The 19,913-nt window shown below is 33.4% G+C and overlaps 4 protein-coding genes across 4 annotated transcripts; 2 read left to right on the top strand and 2 right to left on the bottom strand.

Moving 5' to 3' along the window:
- The first annotated feature begins 1,750 nt into the window (after positions 1 to 1,750).
- LOC122595561 (60S ribosomal protein L18a-2) lies at positions 1,751 to 3,981 on the top strand. The gene is made up of 4 exons (XM_043767942.1): positions 1,751 to 1,855; positions 1,966 to 2,081; positions 2,176 to 2,239; positions 3,541 to 3,981. The coding sequence occupies exons 1-4, from the start codon at positions 1,844 to 1,846 to the stop codon at positions 3,880 to 3,882; spliced, it is 534 nt and encodes a 177-aa protein (XP_043623877.1). The 5' UTR covers positions 1,751 to 1,843; the 3' UTR covers positions 3,883 to 3,981.
- Positions 3,982 to 4,687: 706 nt separating this feature from the next.
- LOC122596727 (3-oxoacyl-[acyl-carrier-protein] synthase I, chloroplastic-like) lies at positions 4,688 to 8,338 on the bottom strand. Its single transcript, XM_043769352.1, has 7 exons — positions 7,852 to 8,338; positions 6,570 to 7,001; positions 6,204 to 6,377; positions 5,984 to 6,097; positions 5,579 to 5,680; positions 5,044 to 5,110; positions 4,688 to 4,954 (listed from the first exon to the last, which is right to left on the bottom strand). Exons 1-7 carry the CDS (start codon positions 8,284 to 8,286, stop codon positions 4,887 to 4,889), a joined length of 1,392 nt encoding a protein of 463 aa, XP_043625287.1. The 5' UTR covers positions 8,287 to 8,338; the 3' UTR covers positions 4,688 to 4,886.
- Positions 8,339 to 11,066: 2,728 nt separating this feature from the next.
- LOC122597866 (3-oxoacyl-[acyl-carrier-protein] synthase I, chloroplastic-like) lies at positions 11,067 to 15,414 on the bottom strand. The gene is made up of 7 exons (XM_043770449.1): positions 14,978 to 15,414; positions 12,718 to 13,149; positions 12,438 to 12,611; positions 12,210 to 12,323; positions 11,868 to 11,969; positions 11,373 to 11,439; positions 11,067 to 11,283 (listed from the first exon to the last, which is right to left on the bottom strand). The coding sequence occupies exons 1-7, from the start codon at positions 15,410 to 15,412 to the stop codon at positions 11,216 to 11,218; spliced, it is 1,392 nt and encodes a 463-aa protein (XP_043626384.1). The 5' UTR covers positions 15,413 to 15,414; the 3' UTR covers positions 11,067 to 11,215.
- Positions 15,415 to 16,530: 1,116 nt separating this feature from the next.
- On the top strand, positions 16,531 to 19,250 carry LOC122595539 (uncharacterized protein ycf23-like). Its single transcript, XM_043767915.1, has 9 exons — positions 16,531 to 16,772; positions 16,871 to 16,936; positions 17,286 to 17,360; positions 17,464 to 17,526; positions 17,730 to 17,789; positions 17,949 to 18,038; positions 18,127 to 18,234; positions 18,773 to 18,895; positions 18,982 to 19,250. Exons 1-9 carry the CDS (start codon positions 16,593 to 16,595, stop codon positions 19,111 to 19,113), a joined length of 897 nt encoding a protein of 298 aa, XP_043623850.1. The 5' UTR covers positions 16,531 to 16,592; the 3' UTR covers positions 19,114 to 19,250.
- The last annotated feature ends 663 nt before the right edge of the window (positions 19,251 to 19,913 follow it).

Raw genomic sequence — 19,913 nt, 5'->3', positions numbered from 1 at the left:
GTCATGCGGAACTACCGGGCTTACGTGGTTTATGTGGCCGCATGCCCGCATGCCCCATTATAAAGCAATTTTCTCTCTAAAACTATTTAGCACTAACATTTATATATATATATATATATATATATATACTCCTAAATTACACGCAATCCTAAGATGAAATACATGACTCTCGTAAAATTTCTATTAATCAACCCCCACAAATGTAAGCAATGGGACTCGAACCCAGATAGATTCCCTCAAGGTTAAATACTTTACCAATGGGCCACCCACCCTATTAAAAATAATAATAAAAAATGACTTTAAAGTCGTACTTAATATACATATAAAAATTTATATCTTTCATATAAAATTCATCCTTCAATTTGATGGTAAAAATACAACTAAGTAATACACCTTATATATAGCTCCTAAGACTTTATTTAGCATACAAAATATAATTGTAAAATATGCTTTACAAACGTTATCTATCTCTATCCCTACTACATTACAAAACATTTGTTCCTTCCATTTTTCAACTTTAAGAAAATGAAAACCCCAAAATACTCCTATTACTTATTCATAATGGGATCCCATTCATAATATTCTTAAAATAAATCTCAACCACTAATTTTTTTTCTCTTTCCTCAAATCTCAACCACTTATTTTTCTCTCTTCTCCATAAGTCATTTTATTTTTCTAATTCATTCAAAAAAATTTATCTCAAAAACCATGCATCGATAAATTATAAAAGTTATATGGGTGTTCTTAAAACTTCATGCTTTTTCATTAGAGATATCATTCGATATACTTTCAACGAATTTTAAACCGAGGGCGGAGCCCGGACGACTAAGGTATTTGGCTATCACACTCTATGACCTATCACCTCTTATGACCTATCATACTCTAGGACCTATCACTCCCACCAACTCAACGCCGCAACGTTCGGGTACTTTGTCTCGTACTATATTATAAAGCAAAAATAGGGTTTCAAGTTTCAATTTTTAACTTTTAACAATGTACACACACTAATGCATAATGTACAATACATCCATATACCTAAAATAACTTTAGAAGAAATCTCAACCACTTATTTTTTCTTCTATCCTCAAATCTCAACCACTCATTTTTCTATCTACTCCATAAATCATTTTATTCCTCTAATTAATTTAAAAATCTTTTATCTCAAAAACCGCATATGAATAAATTATAAAAATTGTATGGGTGTTCTTAACATTTCATGTTCTTTCATTAGAGACCTCATTCAATATACTTTCAACAGATTTTTAAATCTGAAGGCGGAGCCCGTACGGCTAAGGCATTTGACTATTACACTCTGTGACATATCATCTCCTATGACCTATCACATACTATGACCTATCACCTTCATGACCGCCACAACGCACGTATACTTCCTCTCGTATAATATAACATAGAATTCTTGTAGATTGACAAAAACTGAAATTCTTATGTCTAGTAAATAAATCCTTTAGCCGTGTATTTTCGTTAAACCAATTCAAACATACAATCCTTGTAGATTAATAAGATATTTTCGATAGCAATAACTAATAAGTATACATAAAAACGCAACGATATACGAAAGATACGTTCAAGTATCCTATTCCAAGTTTAAAGTCAAAATAAATACATATATTGGGCCATAATTTGTCAAAAAAAAAAATACTAGATGAGTAGTAGTAAATTTATATTGGGCCAGCCCATGAGTCATTTTAAGCATGAAAGAAAAGCCTTTCTAACCAACCTTTGTATAAACCCTAGATATATAGATACATATTAATTGGATATAGATACATACATTCATCACTCCCCCAAAAAAACACAGCAGCGGCAGATTTCCAACAAAAAAATGAGCTACAAGGTCAGTCCATATTTTCTATAAACATTTCAAGATAAAACCCCCCATTTTTGTGTTGTGTTTTTATCAATCATATGACTGAATCTCTTGGTGTTTTTTTTTTTTTTTTGCAGTTTCATCAGTTTCAGGTTGTAGGCAGGGCCTTGCCGACAGAATCCGATGAACATCCCAAGATTTATCGCATGAAACTTTGGGCCACTAATGAAGTCCGTGCTAAAAGCAAGTTCTGGTATGTATCTTATATCCGTTTATATATATTGTATAATTAATATTTATGTGTATTGTGAATTTGTGATGATGTTTTTGTTGTTGAAAAATATTAGGTATTTTTTGAGGAAGTTGAAGAAGGTGAAGAAGAGCAATGGACAAATGCTTGCTATCAATGAGGTTACAATCTATTTATTATTATTATTTTTTAAAATTTATATAATGTTTTTGTTAGTTTATTATAAGATTTTTAGTGCTTAAGTAAGGTGCCTATATATGTGTTTTATACTTATTTGGCTATATATAAGCTCTGAAGTGCCATGAAGTTTTAATTAGCTGCTGTAAAGTTAAACTTTACTAAATAGCATTTGCATATTAAATGTTACATTGTGGTCAAATTGTAAATTTTGTTCAAAGTTTAATATAAATATAGAATGCAGTAGTCTTATATTATAATGTCATTGTTGTTAAATAACTAAACAACTATATTTTAACTATATTTGGTGTATATTGTATGAGCAGTTGAGTGACACTTAGAGTTAGTCTGTGGCTGTAAGTTTTATATTGTTTTTAGTTTTTTTCTTCTTTCATTATGGCTAAACTTAAAACCCCCCTTTGTAAGTCTTTTTTTTGAACGGCAGAGATTATTATTAATCATAAAGTAAGACCATCTAGCAAGATGCTTGAGGCCAAGGTACAACAAACAAAAAAATACAATCTAGAATACACAAATTACACATCTAGACCCTTCTCGAAAACTTTAACTGCTAAGATCGCAAAAAGGTTAGTGGTATATGGTCTTTCACTAGTCTTAATCCGATGTTAGTCTATTGATACTGAAATGGACCTAATCTAGCTAAAATACTTGATGCTTAAGCATCACTTCCATTGACCTTCAAGAGGAAGAAAGTTTGATTTTGCAAGTTCATGTTTGTGGTCTATTTTTTTAGACGTGGTGTCTGATTGTCATAAGTTATTCATGTGATTATTATGTGATTTGTTAGATAAAAGCGTGTCTAAAACATCTATATCATTTTTCTTGAATGTTGACATATGTATTTTTTCTCGAGCTTACATGTAATCTGATTGTTTTATCGATGCAAGTGATCTAAGCACATAATGTATGCACGCTTTTTTGTTGCTTTGCCTGCAGTTTATAGTGTTCATTTGATATATTTATGATCTCTAAACTACTTATTGGGGTACAGTACTATGACTTATAGTGAATTTCATGAATCAACTTTGCTTCTTATGCTTGTAGTGCGTTGATTATTTACTTCTGCTTGACCAAATTGGTATCATTAGTGTCACTTGTAGTTTTTCAACTTCTTTGTTGAAAACTACAAACATGTTTATCGGGCTCTTAAAAAGTTTCAATATGTGGTAATTTTTATTTGTTGTTTACATGATACGACTTTTTTGATGGGTTGTTTTAGACCACTTACATTGCGAACGTATTTTGTTTTAAATACTTGGGACAGATTTTTGAGAAGAACCCGACAACGATTAAGAACTATGGAATTTGGCTGAGGTATCAATCTAGGACTGGGTACCATAACATGTACAAGGAGTACAGGGACACGACCTTGAATGGGTCCATTGAGCAGATGTACACTGAGATGGCTTCTCGCCACAGGGTCCGTCACCATTGTATCCAGGTCATCAAGACAGCCACTATTCCAGCAAAGCTTTGCAAGCGAGAGTCTACGAAGCAGTTTCATAATTCCAAGATCAAGTTTCCATTGGTGTTCAAGAAGGTTAGGCCTCCAACTAGAAAGCTCAAGACCACATACAAGGCTTCAAGACCAAATCTATTTGTCTGAGTCACCCTTATCGGTTTTGGTTGTATTTTGAAGTTATATGTCAACTACTTATTTTGGATTCTATGTCGTCTTAAATGAAGATTGGTGTCGTTTTGAGAATTATGCAATTTCATGGGAACTAATTTTGTCACAATATGTGGCATTTGTTTTTATATAAACTAGGATTTGAATCGGGCATTTGGATATCTGATATCGACCACATCTGAATGCATCTTTTAGTTTCCGATGGTTGTTTCTCATTTTTGATTTTGAAACTATAGTTGCATATTTCTCTACAACGCTGGCAGAACATACCTATTTCAAATAAAAAACAGAACCTTTTCAGTATGAGGCAATAATCCTATTCTAATCCCCATGGGACACGTGAACATCTATTTGTGGGGATGTAGACCTTATAAACCTTTGGTATGTCATATGTGGGCAGTATGTATGATAAGGTGAGTAAAATATGTTTGTGGGCAATGTGGCATTATGTCTGTTTATTAGTCTCTATGCTATTAAATCCAACGTAAAGAAAAATGAAGCACACCGGGCGTTGCAGCTTCTTACATCATAAGAAATTGTGTATATGGCAAAGCTATACTTTGTGTCAAGTTGCACCAAGGTTGATGCAACCAAGTTTTAAACTAGTAGTTGATGGAAGGGTGTCAAGCCAAAGGCAAATGCCAATGCAAGAGATATCTTTGCCTGTTAAAAAAGAAACTATACGGTTCAGGAAATTGTACATGAAATGAGCATGAATGACATGAACAGTATATGTTTATAAATCTAGAAACTGCCAGAAATCCTTCAATCCATTGCTAATCTTTAAATTTTGTTTCAACTCCAGATTTCAAGCTGAAATCGGTAGGTTGGTTGCAAGACCGTTTATTGAATGTTTTAGAGGCCATTTTCTGTCACCATTATATCACATAAAGAACCATTATAAGTGCTAATGTGCTTATAATAACATACAAGAACAAGAATAAGCAGTTGCTCCATGGAAACACATAGACCGAATTATATCAAGATTTGAATGTACAAAATGCGACAACAGAGTTGTGCCCTCCGAAACCAAATGAATTTGAAATCGCTGCACATAATATTAGTTTGAATGAGTAACCAGATGAAGTAACACAAAATAACACATATATGGTTCTAGAAAAACCACATGAAACTCACCAACGTTGATTTCATGTTGTTGCTTTTGATTTGCAACAGTGTCGAATTCAACTGCAGGTTCTGGGTTCTACAATCACATATAGCATAACATGCTTCCATCATGAAACCCGTAAAGATAGCAAAATATAACAGAGGAGAATGGACGGGCTGGGTCATATGTCAGATGAGTTTGAGTCAAAAGGTATGTACCTTTTGCTTGGATTGATACAGGTTGTGTCAATTTGACCCAAAACTCTTTATTGTCTAGGATTTTAAACTACATATAGTAATTGTAATGTCAAAGTTACTGATTATTCAGTTAACTTATTGTATAAAATAATTAACGAGGTTTCAAGCATTAAAAATACACTTTGGACTAATTTCAGCCTGTTTGATTGGACCAACCATTTGACATGTTTCCTTCAAAGCCAATTTTACTATTTTGGCTGTTTGATCCGTAACACAATCCAAATCAACCCATCCTTAAGCAACTGGTATGAAACCAGCAAATCTAGAAAAATAAGAGTTGTATAATACTGTATTATGTAAAGCATACAAATTGATTTATGGTGGGGTGCACCCATCCTGTTTGAATAGCTTTGATTGTAGCAATGGCTTCCAGGCCTCCGGCTGCACCTTGGCAGTGCCCAATCATAGACTGAAACATAAACAACCAAAATTTTTCAGCAGGGGTTCTGGTAGTGCCGAATATATCTCCAGAAAGATCTTGACCCTTAGATTATGGTTAAGTCAGTGAAGAGAGACCTATCATTTTATTTGTTTCACTTTAATACTTGTTTTATTTTACCTAAAACCTATATACATTATATATATATAGTTAGAGTAATTCAACCAGTTTTAAATCCTCATTAGCCTTGATTGTCATATTGACTGATGCTGTCAGTATTACAATATGGATAGGTTATTAGTGCAAAAAAGACAAGAAGAAAAGGTAATTCACCTTGGTTGAGTTCATTTTGATCCCTGCAGTTCTTTCGAATACCTTCTTTATAGCATTTACCTCGGCCAGATCACCAATCAATGTTGACGTTGCATGTGCATTGATGTAGTTAACCTAGCATTGATGTTTTATCCAGATTTGAAGTTCGATATATTAACAAAACGTGACTATGTATATTTGATTATATACATCCAATCAAACACAAAATGAAAGATCTTACCTCCTCTGTTGACACACCAGCATCCTTAAGGCAGCTTTTAATGCAACAAGATACACCGAGCCCATCAGAGCATGGACGAGTAATATGGTAAGCATCACAGTTTACCGCCCCTCCTAAGTATTCTGCGTATATTGGCGCATCCCTTTTCATTGCATGTTCCAAGCTCTCCATAACCTTCAAACAATACAAATTTCTTTATGCTCCAAACTATTTTGACATTTAAATGTGTACTTTTATTTTTTATAATCAGGGGTGTCCTACTCGCTTTGCAAGCAGACTAATCCCAAGAGCTGACTCGCTTTACGAGTTTAACAGTAATGTTGGCCGTCTCATACTATCTATTTACTGGTCCAAAAGTATTCATACCAGAACACCAGCACCTTCACCCATGACAAATCCATCTCTATTCTTATCCCATGGTCTAGAAGCCGTTTGTGGATCGTCATTCCTTCTAGAGAGTGCATTAAGAGCTAGATAACCTCCCAACAAAATAGGAGTAATGGGAGCTTCAGTCCCACCAGCAACCATCATATCGGCTTCCCCTCTTCGAATATGATTTGCAGCAGCATGAAAGCAATGATTGGAAGTAGCACAAGCACTTGAAATGGAATAACTTGGTCCCGTGAATCCAAGATCAATCGCAAGCTTGGCCGAACTAGTGTTTGGCATAACATAAGGCATGAAAAAAGGAGTGATTTTCCTGTGACCTTTTTCGATAAGACTTTCGACGCCATCATAATATACTGTAATACCTCCAAATGCAGTTCCAATGAGTATGCCTGCACGCTCCTTATTAATCTACACAAGTCATATCCATAAATTGCCAATTACTCGTGGAAATTTTTATTGAGATAGATGTTGGTTTATCGATAGACACAGATATTGAATTTAATTAGGAGGTTTACTTTCCTTATCTTCAATCTTTTTTTTTCACTATATATTCCAAAGCTAATGTAAACCATCATGAATAAGAAATAACACAAGGTAATCCTATGGTGTGATTGTTTTCTTTGAAGGCTATTTTACGACTCATAATAATAATTAATCTCAATAATAAAATTTATCAATTTTTACAATGAATATGCTAGTTTACTTTCGACAAAGAGAAGAAAACTTAGATATCAGCCAAAATGGTAAAGGTACGTGTTGATCTATATTTGTGTTTTTTTTTTTTTTTTTGCCTATAGTAAACCATGGTCTATTTTGCATAAACTTAGATATCACCTAAAATGGTAAACCGCTAAGGTGGTGGTCCATCGGCAAGTATTAGTGCCTCCTAATGTAGAGGTCTCACGTTCGATCCTTGGCAATTTGGAAAAACCCCCCCTACTGACCACATAAATATACCTGATATGACTTTGGGCCTGCAAAGTGGGTGAGATCACCCATGCTCGTAAGAGAGGAAATAAACATTAATAAAAGATGAGTAAAACAAGACACAAAGGCACAAAGCTAATGATAAGTATGCCACCTAAAAGTATGTCTAATCTATTCAATTTTTGACACATTTTTTCTTTCATAATCTTTACGATTCTCTCCTTATTAGGCACACCTTTAGGCTTACATTTTAAGCACATTAATCATTTTCCATGACTAAAACAGAACAACAAAACCGAAAACAAATAGTTAACCATATAAAACCACAAACCTTAGAGTGATTTTCAATACCAAGATGAGCATTTTCAAGAGCTTTTTTACCAGCAAAAATGCAATACCTTGAACAATCATCAAGTTTCCTATCACTTTTCCCATCAATGTATCCTTCGGATTCAAACCCGTGTATCTGCCCACCAATCCGGGTAGGAAACATTGATGCATCAAACCGGTCAATCAACCCGACTCCATTTTCACCACCCAACAACTTCTCATAGTAAGTATCAACATCATTCCCAAATACAGATACTACACCCATACCTGTTATCACCACCCGCTTTTTCGGGTCAGTTTCTCTTTTTGGGGCAGATGTTACCGCTGACATTATTATGTTTGTTCCGTTTGGTTTGACATTGATGGGTCGGGCCGAGGTTGAATTGACCCAGAAGTGGGATGATGGTTGAAAAAGAAGATGAGCTTGAGATTGCATGGTGTATGTTTTGTAAGTGGCTTGAAGAAGAAAAGAAACTTGAAAATGTGTATTTAAGTTGTGGCTGGTTTTGACAGTTAAAACTAAATTTAATTCAAAAGGTTATAAATAAGCTAATTGTGAGCTGAGCTTGTTCTATTTCTATAAATGAATAGAGTGGCGGCAATATGTTTGAAAAAAGAATATACACTATAACTATAGCCTAAAGGGTTAGATTGTGTACTTGTTCGTTTAATTATAGTTATAAAATTATAGCCTAAGGGGTTAGATTGTGTACTTGTTAGTTCAATTATAGTTATAAAATCATATAAGTAATATTAGTACATGACTAAAACATATACTCTGGTTGTTCTTAGTTATGTACGTAACATCGTGCTTGATGACTAATAAGTTGTTTTTTGATAAACATTTAAGTGAAAAATTGACAGTAGAAGGTAGTAATAAATAGGAGGAAATTAAAGGCGTTAGACGTGTTGTTTTTCTTAAAACTTTTTTTAATTGAATTTCTGTTTTACATCTTCATTTTATGCTTTAGGTATCTGTCTTTTATGTTTTATTATGATATGATGCACTATGTGCATAATTTAAAGGTTTATTTTATTCATCTCTCACCTTAGAAGTGTCCCTCTGTCCCACTAAACTTGTCAATTTTTAAATTTTCAAAGTTAAATTTTATAAACTTTGACCATAAATATTTTTGTTTATGTTATATAATATTTGATGAAAGTATATAATATTTGATGAAAGTCATATGATTTATTTAAGATATGTGTCTCATTGGTAAAGATTGACTTTTAAATTAAGGTCATATCGCCACACATTCACAACTATCTTCGCCTAGCCGAGGGGACATGTAGCATAAAAACATAAGAGTGTTCAATTCTCATTCCATGTCTAATCATAATTTTATTGGCATTTAACTTCGTACATGTTGGTCATGGGACCAGTTGTTGAGGGGCTAGTAATGGTTGGTTATTCTTTCTCTTTTTTTCCCCCTTTCACTTCTCATTTAACTATGCCGGTTTACCTTACATCTTTGGTTGATAAATGCTTGTCATGTTTGCCACACTTTACATGTTTTATATTTATGCCGGTATATGTATTTAAGCTTAAGAATTAGAAGCAAATCAATGTGTTTGGTTTTGCATGTGTGGCTAGTGACCTTCAACAATAAATATTGGGCGCCGTTGGTCTAGGCGATGCTATAGAAAAATGAAGCATGTCAGGCTATGGCGTTGCTATACTTTGAGTCAAGTTGCTCTGAATTTGATGCAACCAAATTTTAAAGTAATAGTTGATGGAATGAGGTTAAGCCAAATCCTTAGTTTTGGACAAGTTTCAACGGCAAAGGATATTCAAGGCACCCCATTGGAGATAGCCTAATCATAATTATACGTCATTTAACTTCATCAATGTTGGTCAATGGTCATGGGACCAGTTGTTGAGGGGCTAGAAATGAGTTGGTTATACTTTCCTTTCTTTTCTTTTTTTCTTTTATTTCTCGTTTAACTATATTGGTTTACGTACCTTACATGTTTGGTTGATTACATGCTTGTCATTTTTGTCATACTTTACAATCAAATAAGAACAGTTTTAAAATAAGAACGGTGAGAATACCTTAAAAACATCATTTTGATGCATTAGAAGTCTATAAAACTGACATAGTGCATAATTAATTATCATTATTTAAGTGTTTAACAACACATTGATTCATCAAAATCGAACAAATCACGTTTTTTGTTGGATGCATCATTTTGATGAATATGCTTCCAAGATGGATATGCACAAAACAAAAAACATGATTATTTCGATTTTGACGGATGAATTTGTTGTTAAACACTTAAATAAAGATAATTAGTTATGCACTATGTTAGATTTATGGACTTTAAATGCATCAAAATGATGTTTTTAAGGTGTTCTCGCCGTTCTTATTTTAAGAGTGTTCTCACCGGAGTGTTACCATATATATATATATATATATATGGTAACACTCCGGTGAGAACACTCTTAAAATAAAAACGGTGAGAACACCTTAAAAACATCATTTTGATGCATTAAAAGTCCATAAAACTAACATGGTGCTAGACTTATTATCATTATTTAAGTGTTTAACAACACATTGATCTGTCAAAATCGAGAAAATCACGTTTTTTGTTTTGTGCATCCATCTTGGATGCATATTCATCAAAATGATGCATCCAACAAAAAACGTGATTTTTTCACTTTTGACGGATCAATGTGTTGTTAAACACTTATATAATGATAATTAGTTAAGCACTATGTTAGTTTTATGGACTTTTAATGCATCAAAATGATGTTTTTTAAGTGTTCTCACCGTTCTTATTTTAAAACTGTTCTTATTTGATTGCTATATATATATATATATATATATATGCCCGTATATGTATTTAACTATTTAAATTTAAAAATTAGAAGCAAATTGTTGTGTTTGGTTTTGCATGTGTGGCTAGTGAGAAAGATTAACCTTAGAGGCTTCGACGATAAATAATGCCGTTGGTCCTGGACTCTTGGTGATGCTATAGAAAAATGAAGCATGCATGCGAGGCTATGGAGATGCTATACTTTGAGTCAAGTTTCCCTAAATTTGATGCGACCAAGTTTGAAACTAGTAGTTGATGAAATGGCGTTAAGCCAAATGCATATGCCGATACAAGATATATCTACGCCTATCAAGTTGGAGGGTATGTCGATGAAAGGGAGCATGATTGACATACAAACGATACAGTATATGTTTTAGAAAATCTAAAAACTGTCTGAAGTCAGTAGCTTGGTCGCAAGACCATTTATAGAATGTTTTAGAGGCCCTTTTTGACCAGCATTGTCAAATATATAAGAACTAATGTGCTTATTTATAACATACAAGAACAGAAACAAGCAATTGCTCCAAGGAAACACAGACCAAACTATATCAAGGTTTAAATGCACAAAATGCGACACAAGAGTTCTGCCCTCCAAAACCTAATGAATTTGAAATAGCTGCACATGAAATTAATTTGAATCAGAAAACAGATAAAGCATCATAATTTAAAACAGATATGGTTCTAGAAAAACCACACGAAACTCACCAACATTGATTTCATGTTGTTGCTTTTGATTTGCAACCGTGTCGAATTCAACTGCAGGATCTAGGTTCTACAATCACATAAAGCATAACATGCTTCCATTAAGAAACCATGCAAAGATAGGAATATATAAAACTGGAAAATAGACGGTTGACTCATATGTCAAAGCATATATAACTCCTTATTTCTAGGATTTTTTAACATTAAACGTGTAATTAGTGTGTCAAAGATAACAAAGTATATTATTCAACAATAATACTTATTGTATTATATGATTAAGGAGGTTTCAAGCTATTAAAAATACACTTTGGACTAATTCAGCCTGTTTGACTTTGATCAACCATTTGACATGTTTGCTATAAAGCCAAGATAACGTAACTATTTTGCCTATTTGACCCGTTACAGATAACACAATCCTAATCAACACATCCTTAAGCAACTGGTTTCAAATCTGCAAATTTAAAAAAATAAAAGTTGTATAATATATTTGAAACATACAAATTGATTTATGGTGGGGTGCACCCATCCTGTTTGAATAGCTCTGATTGTAGCAATGGCTTCCAGACCTCCGGCTGCACCTAGGCAGTGTCCAATCATAGACTGAATCATAATTAAACAACAAAACTTTTTAAAAGGGGTTCTGGTAGCACCAAATATATGTCCAGAATCCTGTTTTAGTTATATATATATATATATATATATATTCGATTAGATGCTAATTATATTTTTGGAGAAAAACTAATAGCAGCCAGCTAAGCAGCTAAACCTCTAGTATGAGTAAATCTAACCAGTTTTAAATCCTTAATAGCCTTGATTGTCATATAAACAAAGGTAATTCACCTTGGTTGAGTTCATTTTGATCCCTGAAGTGCTTTTGAATACCTTCTTTAAGGCATTTAACTCGGCTAGGTCTCCAATCAATGTTGAAGTTGCGTGCGCATTGATGTAGTTAACCTAGGAATAAGACGTGGTTCAAATTATATTTACGTAAAGTTTGACTTGATGTTTTATCCAGATTTGATATTCTGTATACATTAAATCAAACATGCACTAGATGAAAGATCTTACCTCCTCTGTTGACACACCAGCATCCTTAAGGCATCTTTTAATGCAACAAGAAACAGCGAGCCCATCAGACCACGGACGAGTCATATGGTAAGCATCACAATTCACCGCCCCTCCCAAGTATTCAGCGTATATTGGCGCATCCCTTTTCATTGCATGTTCCAAACTCTCCATAACCTTCAAACAATAGTACAATACAAGTTTTTTTTATGCTCGAAACTATTTTAACAAGAAATATTGGCAATCTCATACTATCTTTTGACTTTTCCGAAAGTAAACATACCAGAACACCAGCACCTTCACCCATGACAAATCCATCTCTATTCTTATCCCATGGCCTAGAAGCCGTTTGTGGATCGTCATTCCTTCTAGAGAGTGCATTAAGAGCCATAAAACCGGCCAACCCAATAGGAACAATGGCAGCTTCAGTGCCACCAGCAATCATTATATCAACTTCCCCTCTGCGGATATGATTTGCAGCAGCATAAAAGCAATAATTGGAAGTAGCACAAGCAGCCGAAATGGAATAGTTTGGTCCCATGAATCCAACATCAATAGCAAGCAAGGCAGAACTCATGTTTGTTAAGGTATAAGGAATGATAAAAGGAGTGATTTTCCTGTGACCTTTTTCTTTAAGACTTTCGATGCCATCAGAACATAATGTAATACCTCCAATTGCAGTTCCAATGAGTATGCCCGCACGCTCCTTATCAATCTACACATGTTATATGCATAAATTGCCAATTACTTGAGGAAATTGTTACAATGGTTAGACATCAGCCAAAATGGTAAAGCTATGTGTTTATATACAATATTCGTGCATATTTTTTGCTTGGGATAAGTATCCTGGAATGTAATAAACTTTGGACGAATGTCTATAGTAGGAAATAACTAAAGTTGTGTGTATTGTATGTAAACAACTTTAAAAAATGTTTATTGTATGTAAGAAAACATACGTGGCAACCATATAGAGGTGTCACTTGTCTGATTTTAATTGGTTGAATACATTTTCTTACATACAATAAACAATATTTTCAAGATGTTTACATACAATACACAGAACTTTAGTTATTTCCTACTATAGACATTCGTTCAAAGTTGATTACAATCTCCCTTGTTGCTTATAGTAAACCATGATAGCAATGTGGTCCATATTGTGATATGAATTGTCCTTAGTATTATGGATACAATGAAGGCTTTATATAGTCAATGTACAATACATGAATATGGAAACAATACTAAATCTAAGACATAACTTGATGGACAAGAATATAATATAATTAACTAATATACATAGTTTCCTTAATACGCTCAGAGAAGCCCATCTTGGACTTGAACTTGAAATTTTGGACTTAAACTTGTAGAGAACTTCCTTAATACGCCCCCGCAACTCCGCAAGATGATTGACCATATCTTGGACTTGAACTTGAAACATTGATCTTTGGCTGCCGGTTTTGTTTTTGAGGTAGCTAAGAACCCGAATGAGGTACTAAAAATTTGATGAAAAAAGAAAAATAGGTTGCTCGTTGGAGCAAAAAGAAAAAAAAAATTGTACGAACTGAAACCGACCATTACGGTATTGGCAGAGAGAGACATTGTTTGAAGGCAACAAGTCAGATAAATCGGCCACTACGGTATGGGCTACGGTATGGGCTGAGATGAAATTGCTCGTTGGAGCTTTTGATTAATTAAATCCGGTCACTACGGTATAGGCTTACGAATGAAATTGCTCGTTGGAGCAACATATATTGAAACCCGGCCACTACATTATGGGTTGTAATTGTTGTGAAAACTCTTGCTTTTCGTTTCGAAGAGTTAATTGTTGTGAAAACTCTTGCTTTTCGTTTCGAAGAGTTAAAAAGTTGATGTTGTTGTTACTGTTTTGTTCTTGGTCGAATTATTTAACAAAAGATATATGGACATAAACAACCCAGTGAAATCGAATGAAAACACTTAAAAAGAAAGAGGGATATTTGACTTTATTAATTGTCGGCAACTAAAATTAATTTGGTCATGTGGAGTTACAGAAAAAGAATAACGAAAAACTGGCGCAACCTTATTATTGTTATTGTTTTGTTTATGAATGGGAAGCTTGTAATTCGAATTGAAGATCGCGAAAAAGAAGATTGAGGTGTTTTGAACGGATGATTATCAGAGGGAGAATTTTTTTATTTTTATTTTCTTGTGAGTGATTTTTAAAGAACAATTTACTCGTTGTAGCGGATTTGGCTCTGAATACCATATTGTGATGTAAATTGTTCTTTATATTATTGATACAATGAAGAGATATATATATATATATATATATATAGCAATACAATTGTTAAATAACGAAACAAATAACTTAATAAACAAGAATATTAATTAACTTTATGAACAAGAAATATAATTAACTAAATTAAATGGTTTCCTTAATACATTTGGCATAAACTTAAATATCAGCCAAGATGGTATACAACGTCTAAAACATAACAATAAAACCGAAAACACGAATATATAAATATGAGTCGATAACTAAATAACAAAAAAAAAAACCGACAAACCTTATAGCGATTTTCGGGACCAAGATGAGCATTTTCAAGAGCTTTTTTACCAGCAAAAATGCAATACCTTGAACAATCATCAAGTCTCCTATCACTTTTCCTATCAATGTATCCTTCGGATTCAAACCCGTGTATCTGCCCACCAATACGGGTAGGAAACTTTGATACATCAAACCGGTCAATCAACCCGATTCCACTTTCACCACCCAACAGTTTCTCATAGTAACTATCTACATCATTTCCAAATACAGATACTACACCCATACCTGTTATCACCACCCGTTTTTTCGGGTCAGTTTCTCGTTTCGGGGCAGATGTTACCGCTGACATTATTATGTTTGCTCTACATGGTTTAACATTGATGGGTCGGGTTGAGGTCAAATTGACCCATAAGTGGGATGATGGTTGAAAAAGAAGATGAGCTTGAGATTGCATAATGTATGTTTTATATGTTTTGCATAGTGTATGTTTTGTACTTGTTTTAACTTGTGGCGGGTTTGATTGTTGGAATCGAATTTAATTCAAAAGGTCAAAAATAAGCTAATTGTGAGCTAAGCTTATTGTTCCATAAATTGTATAATTATGAGCTAACAACTAGGGTGGTGGCAAAATATTTGAAACAAGAATGGATGTTGAATGTTTCATGTATTTATTCCGACATTTTTATTATCTCATTTTAAATATTGCATCAATTTTTTCTTTATAAAGACACTCAAAACCTATCTCTTTCCTTTCATACTCTCATTATCACCCCATCCTTCACTTTTATGTTCATTTTATATCTGATAGACTCAGCATAAACCATATGTTTTAGTTTTTAAAGTTGTTGATAGATTAAGAGCATGAATGTAATTTTTTATATATATAGAAAATCAATGGTGACATCATGTTGCATAGTTGTTAACCCCTATTTTAAAATATAAAGTTTATAGTGTAAATTAAATGATTATGGGCAAATTGAATACTTTCTTATAAATATTTCTAAAATGGGGTTTAATAAAATTAATTGGGTCATTTTTAATGAGATATTTTTCTAGCTATTTTCATGAAGTGGCATGTTAGTATAGAGAAGCGCGTTATAACTAGAAGCATATACATTCAAACCTCTATAAATTGATACCCTAATAAAATAAATATTTTGTCAATACATAACATAAGAGAACTATTGTAAATTAGCGCTCGATAAATTAATAACTCGTTAAGCTAATAAAAAGTACGAGTATATAACTTAAAATGCTTCCTCTATCACAATTATTTTAGATAAAGGGATATAATGTGTACATTTAAAATACTTCAAAGGAGAGTATAACTAAAAGAAAAATTGTTTTTAAAAACATGTGGAAGCATTTAATTTATTTCTACTCAAAGAATATTACTCCGTATAAACTAAAATATAGATAGGGGTTAAAAAACAAAACAGGGACTAGAAGTCTAGTTTTGACACAATCATAAAGGCCATTTGCGAAATTAACCCAAATATTTATATCTTTAGAAATAAATTTTTAAATATTTATTTTTAAAATGTTTAGATAAAGCAAGCAAAGGCAAAAATAAAAAAGAAAAAGGAAATCTTCCTATCCTTTGGCTTTCATTACACAGTAATAGACTGGAAGAGATGACTTCTTCTTCAATTTGTTCAATATTAACCACACCCAATTCTCTGCTTTCATATACCAAACTCAAACCCATTCCCACTTCTAATTCCCACTCTCCAAAACCTTCTTCTTTCATTCCCAAAGCTTCTGTTTCCAAAGAAACAGTTTTGAAGTCTTTCAATGATAAAAAAGCACTCAAGGTTTACTAAACTTTACTGCATATATTTACTTACTTTCTGTTTTTTACTCTTACTTTTATACTGTAACAGTTAAAAAAATTTATGATGGGGTTTTGCAGATCATTTCAGGGTTGCAGAACTTTAACAAAGATAATGTTGCCTCTGTTGTTACTGCTGCTGATAAGGTTTTTTTTTTTTTCCATCCATCTCAAAATCTTGTTACTTTTTTAACTACCAACTTTAGTTTTTTGTACTATATATCATTATAGGATAGGATGTTGGAATACGTATCTAATCTTTTGTTGTTGTTGATGGACTTGAACCCATAACCCTTTAGTTAGATGTGTAATATATACATATTATGATTTGAAGTAACAACTTATTCCTTAAGTTAATTATACATTTTTTTGTTTGTTTTTAAGCCCGAGATGATCACTTTTAAAACGCTCATTTGATCACCTCCTTGTTAAACTGCAAAATGAACATTCTTGTTTAGAAAGTGTCTCATTTTGGTCATTTATTTGTTCGTGACAGGGTGGAGCGACTCATGTAGATATAGCTTGTGACCCGGAGTTGGTCAAGTTGGTCACCAGCTTGACTCGTCTCCCAGTGCGTTAAACTTAAAACATCAAATTTGTTCCAATTTTCGCTTTTGATGAGGATTTTATAATATTGTTTATCTATATTGCCTTCTTCGTTTACATTTGTGCAGGTTTGTGTCTCGTCTGTAGATCCATCTGCTTTTCTTGCTGCTGTAGAAGCTGGAGCTTCGATGGTTCTCCCCTTAACTTTTATTAAACTCTTTGATGCTTTAGTTTGTTATCTTCAATGATACTATATACATACCGTTGTAAATTTAAGTTATATGTCAGTATATAGAAGTGCTAATAAAATCCCACAACACATAGTTTCAGTGCAGTTTATTTTGGTTATTGTGGATTTGTGGTTATGGTTCATAATAATACATGGTGTATGCAGGTGGAAATCGGAAACTATGATTCATTTTATGACGCGGGCATAGTGTTTTCACCAGAACAGGTTAGTGACTGCATAACAAGATAAACTAGAATAGATTTGTTAAAAGCCTTTAGTTAGACCATTGTACTGTAAAGCTACAAAAATCTTGATTATGTTTAAGTATTAGTAGTAATGTAGATAGTAACTAAGAGACTAATGTGTTCTTTTTTCTGTGTGCAGATATTGAACTTAACCAAGGAGACACGGAGAATTCTTCCGCTGGTGACATTATCCGTCACTGTGCCCCATACACTAAGCCTTCCTGACCAAGTAATAACCCGTGTACACTTGATAAAGATGAAAATCTTTTCTTTAGTCAAAAACTTGAAACCTCTGACCATTAAAATAACTTTTACAGGCCAAGCTGGCGGAGCTGTTGGAACAAGAAGGTGTTGACATCATTCAGACTGAAGGAGGAAAATGCTCCAACCCATCAAATTCTGGTGTTCTTGGTTTAATTGAAAAGGTATATATGATTTGAAACACACCAGTACACCACCACAAACTAGAGGTTGCAGTCTTGACCCACATAGATATTAATGAGTTATTTTGGGTTTATGTTTCTCTTGTAAAAGTCAAACGGGTAAAATGAAATAGCTGAAAAAAGGAAACGGGTCAAACACATTCCCATTAGAATTTTTTGTAATGGATGAAACCGTTAGTATCAAAGTGATATAATCAATGTGATAGTATTTGAAATAATTTTTGTTTATAAGAAGTTTAAATTATTGTATTGTGTACAAGAAAATGTTTCAGGTCAACTTGACCTGGAAACTGTACTAAATTACCCATATTGACTTCTCAAGCAACTAGCCCTATAACAGCTTGTCTATTCATTTAATATAAGCTCAGATACTTGTATCTAAGTTCTAAACTTGTTTGGTTCATACAAGGGCACTTTGCTTGCACACATAAACTAGTTGGAAAATTAGCAAAATTCCATCTCTACTTTGCTTGCAAAAACATGAGTTATCTGAGTTATCATTGGCTTTTACAAAACTTAGGCGAGTCCAACGCTGGCAGCAGCATATTCGATTTCACGGGCTGTTAAGATCCCTGTGATGTGTGCATCTGGATTAAGTGCAGTGACAGTTCCAATGGCCATCACAGCAGGGGCTGCAGGAGTGGTAAGTATATTGTTTGAGTGTCTTGTAAGCAAATTTGGAAAATCATCATCCATTTTCGATTACTAACTAAGTTATTTTGCAAATAGGGTGTTGGGTCAGCGATTAACAAACTGAACGATGTGGTTGCGATGATTGCGGAAGTCAGGAGCATTGCTGATTCACTAGGCTTGCCAATGAACACAACAAGTGAACTAGAAAACAGAGCTTTGAGATTGTAGGCAGTTGTTTAGTTTGAAATAAATAGGATCTGTTGTTTTGACTTTTGACTTTCAAGAGTCAAACATATAAATGAACCATGAAACTTCAGCTTCTTGCTCATATTGAAGATATTAATGCAATATGAACGTAATTAGAATTTTAAGTATGTAAAATCATAAGGTTAATAAATCTGATTCAGTATGATTGGAGTATCAAACATAAACTTAATATCTTCTATTTGCTACTACGAGTCTCGGACTCTCGGTGGCAATTCCTGGCACAACATGAAAACAAAAGACGGTAACAACATAGGATAAACATGGTATGGTCGTAACTGAATCCGCATACCTTGAAAGTCACAACTCATATATGTTTCATACAAAACAATTGTTGTAAATTCCACAATCATGGGCATTGGTGCTAGTACCTGGATCATCAAATTTAACACAATGGGTCGATGATGAATTATCCATTTTACATTGAAACTATTCACTCATGCCAACTAACTTATGTTTGTAAAGATAGCTAACACCTTTTAATGTATTTACATACGTCTTTATACTTCTTTTTTTAGTGTTCTCCGTGTTTGGTTTCATTATGCATTTATTTATTATTTAATTAGGGCAAACCTCAAAGTGATTTAGTCAATGAATTCGTTTATGTTCATGAACATTCATGCAGTCGTCTAACAGCCCATGATGTATCCAAAGAGTCCTAAGTTTACTATATATGACAACAAAATGTCAACCAAGTCTGAAAAAAACTGAAACAAGTTCAGGTGAAAATAGAAGATTTACAGTATGAGTTGCAACTAGCTATA

This window comes from Erigeron canadensis, chromosome 4 (genome assembly GCF_010389155.1).
Source record: "Erigeron canadensis isolate Cc75 chromosome 4, C_canadensis_v1, whole genome shotgun sequence".
Classification (NCBI taxonomy): domain Eukaryota; kingdom Viridiplantae; phylum Streptophyta; class Magnoliopsida; order Asterales; family Asteraceae; genus Erigeron; species Erigeron canadensis.
This window is presented reverse-complemented; position numbering and strand designations above follow the sequence as displayed.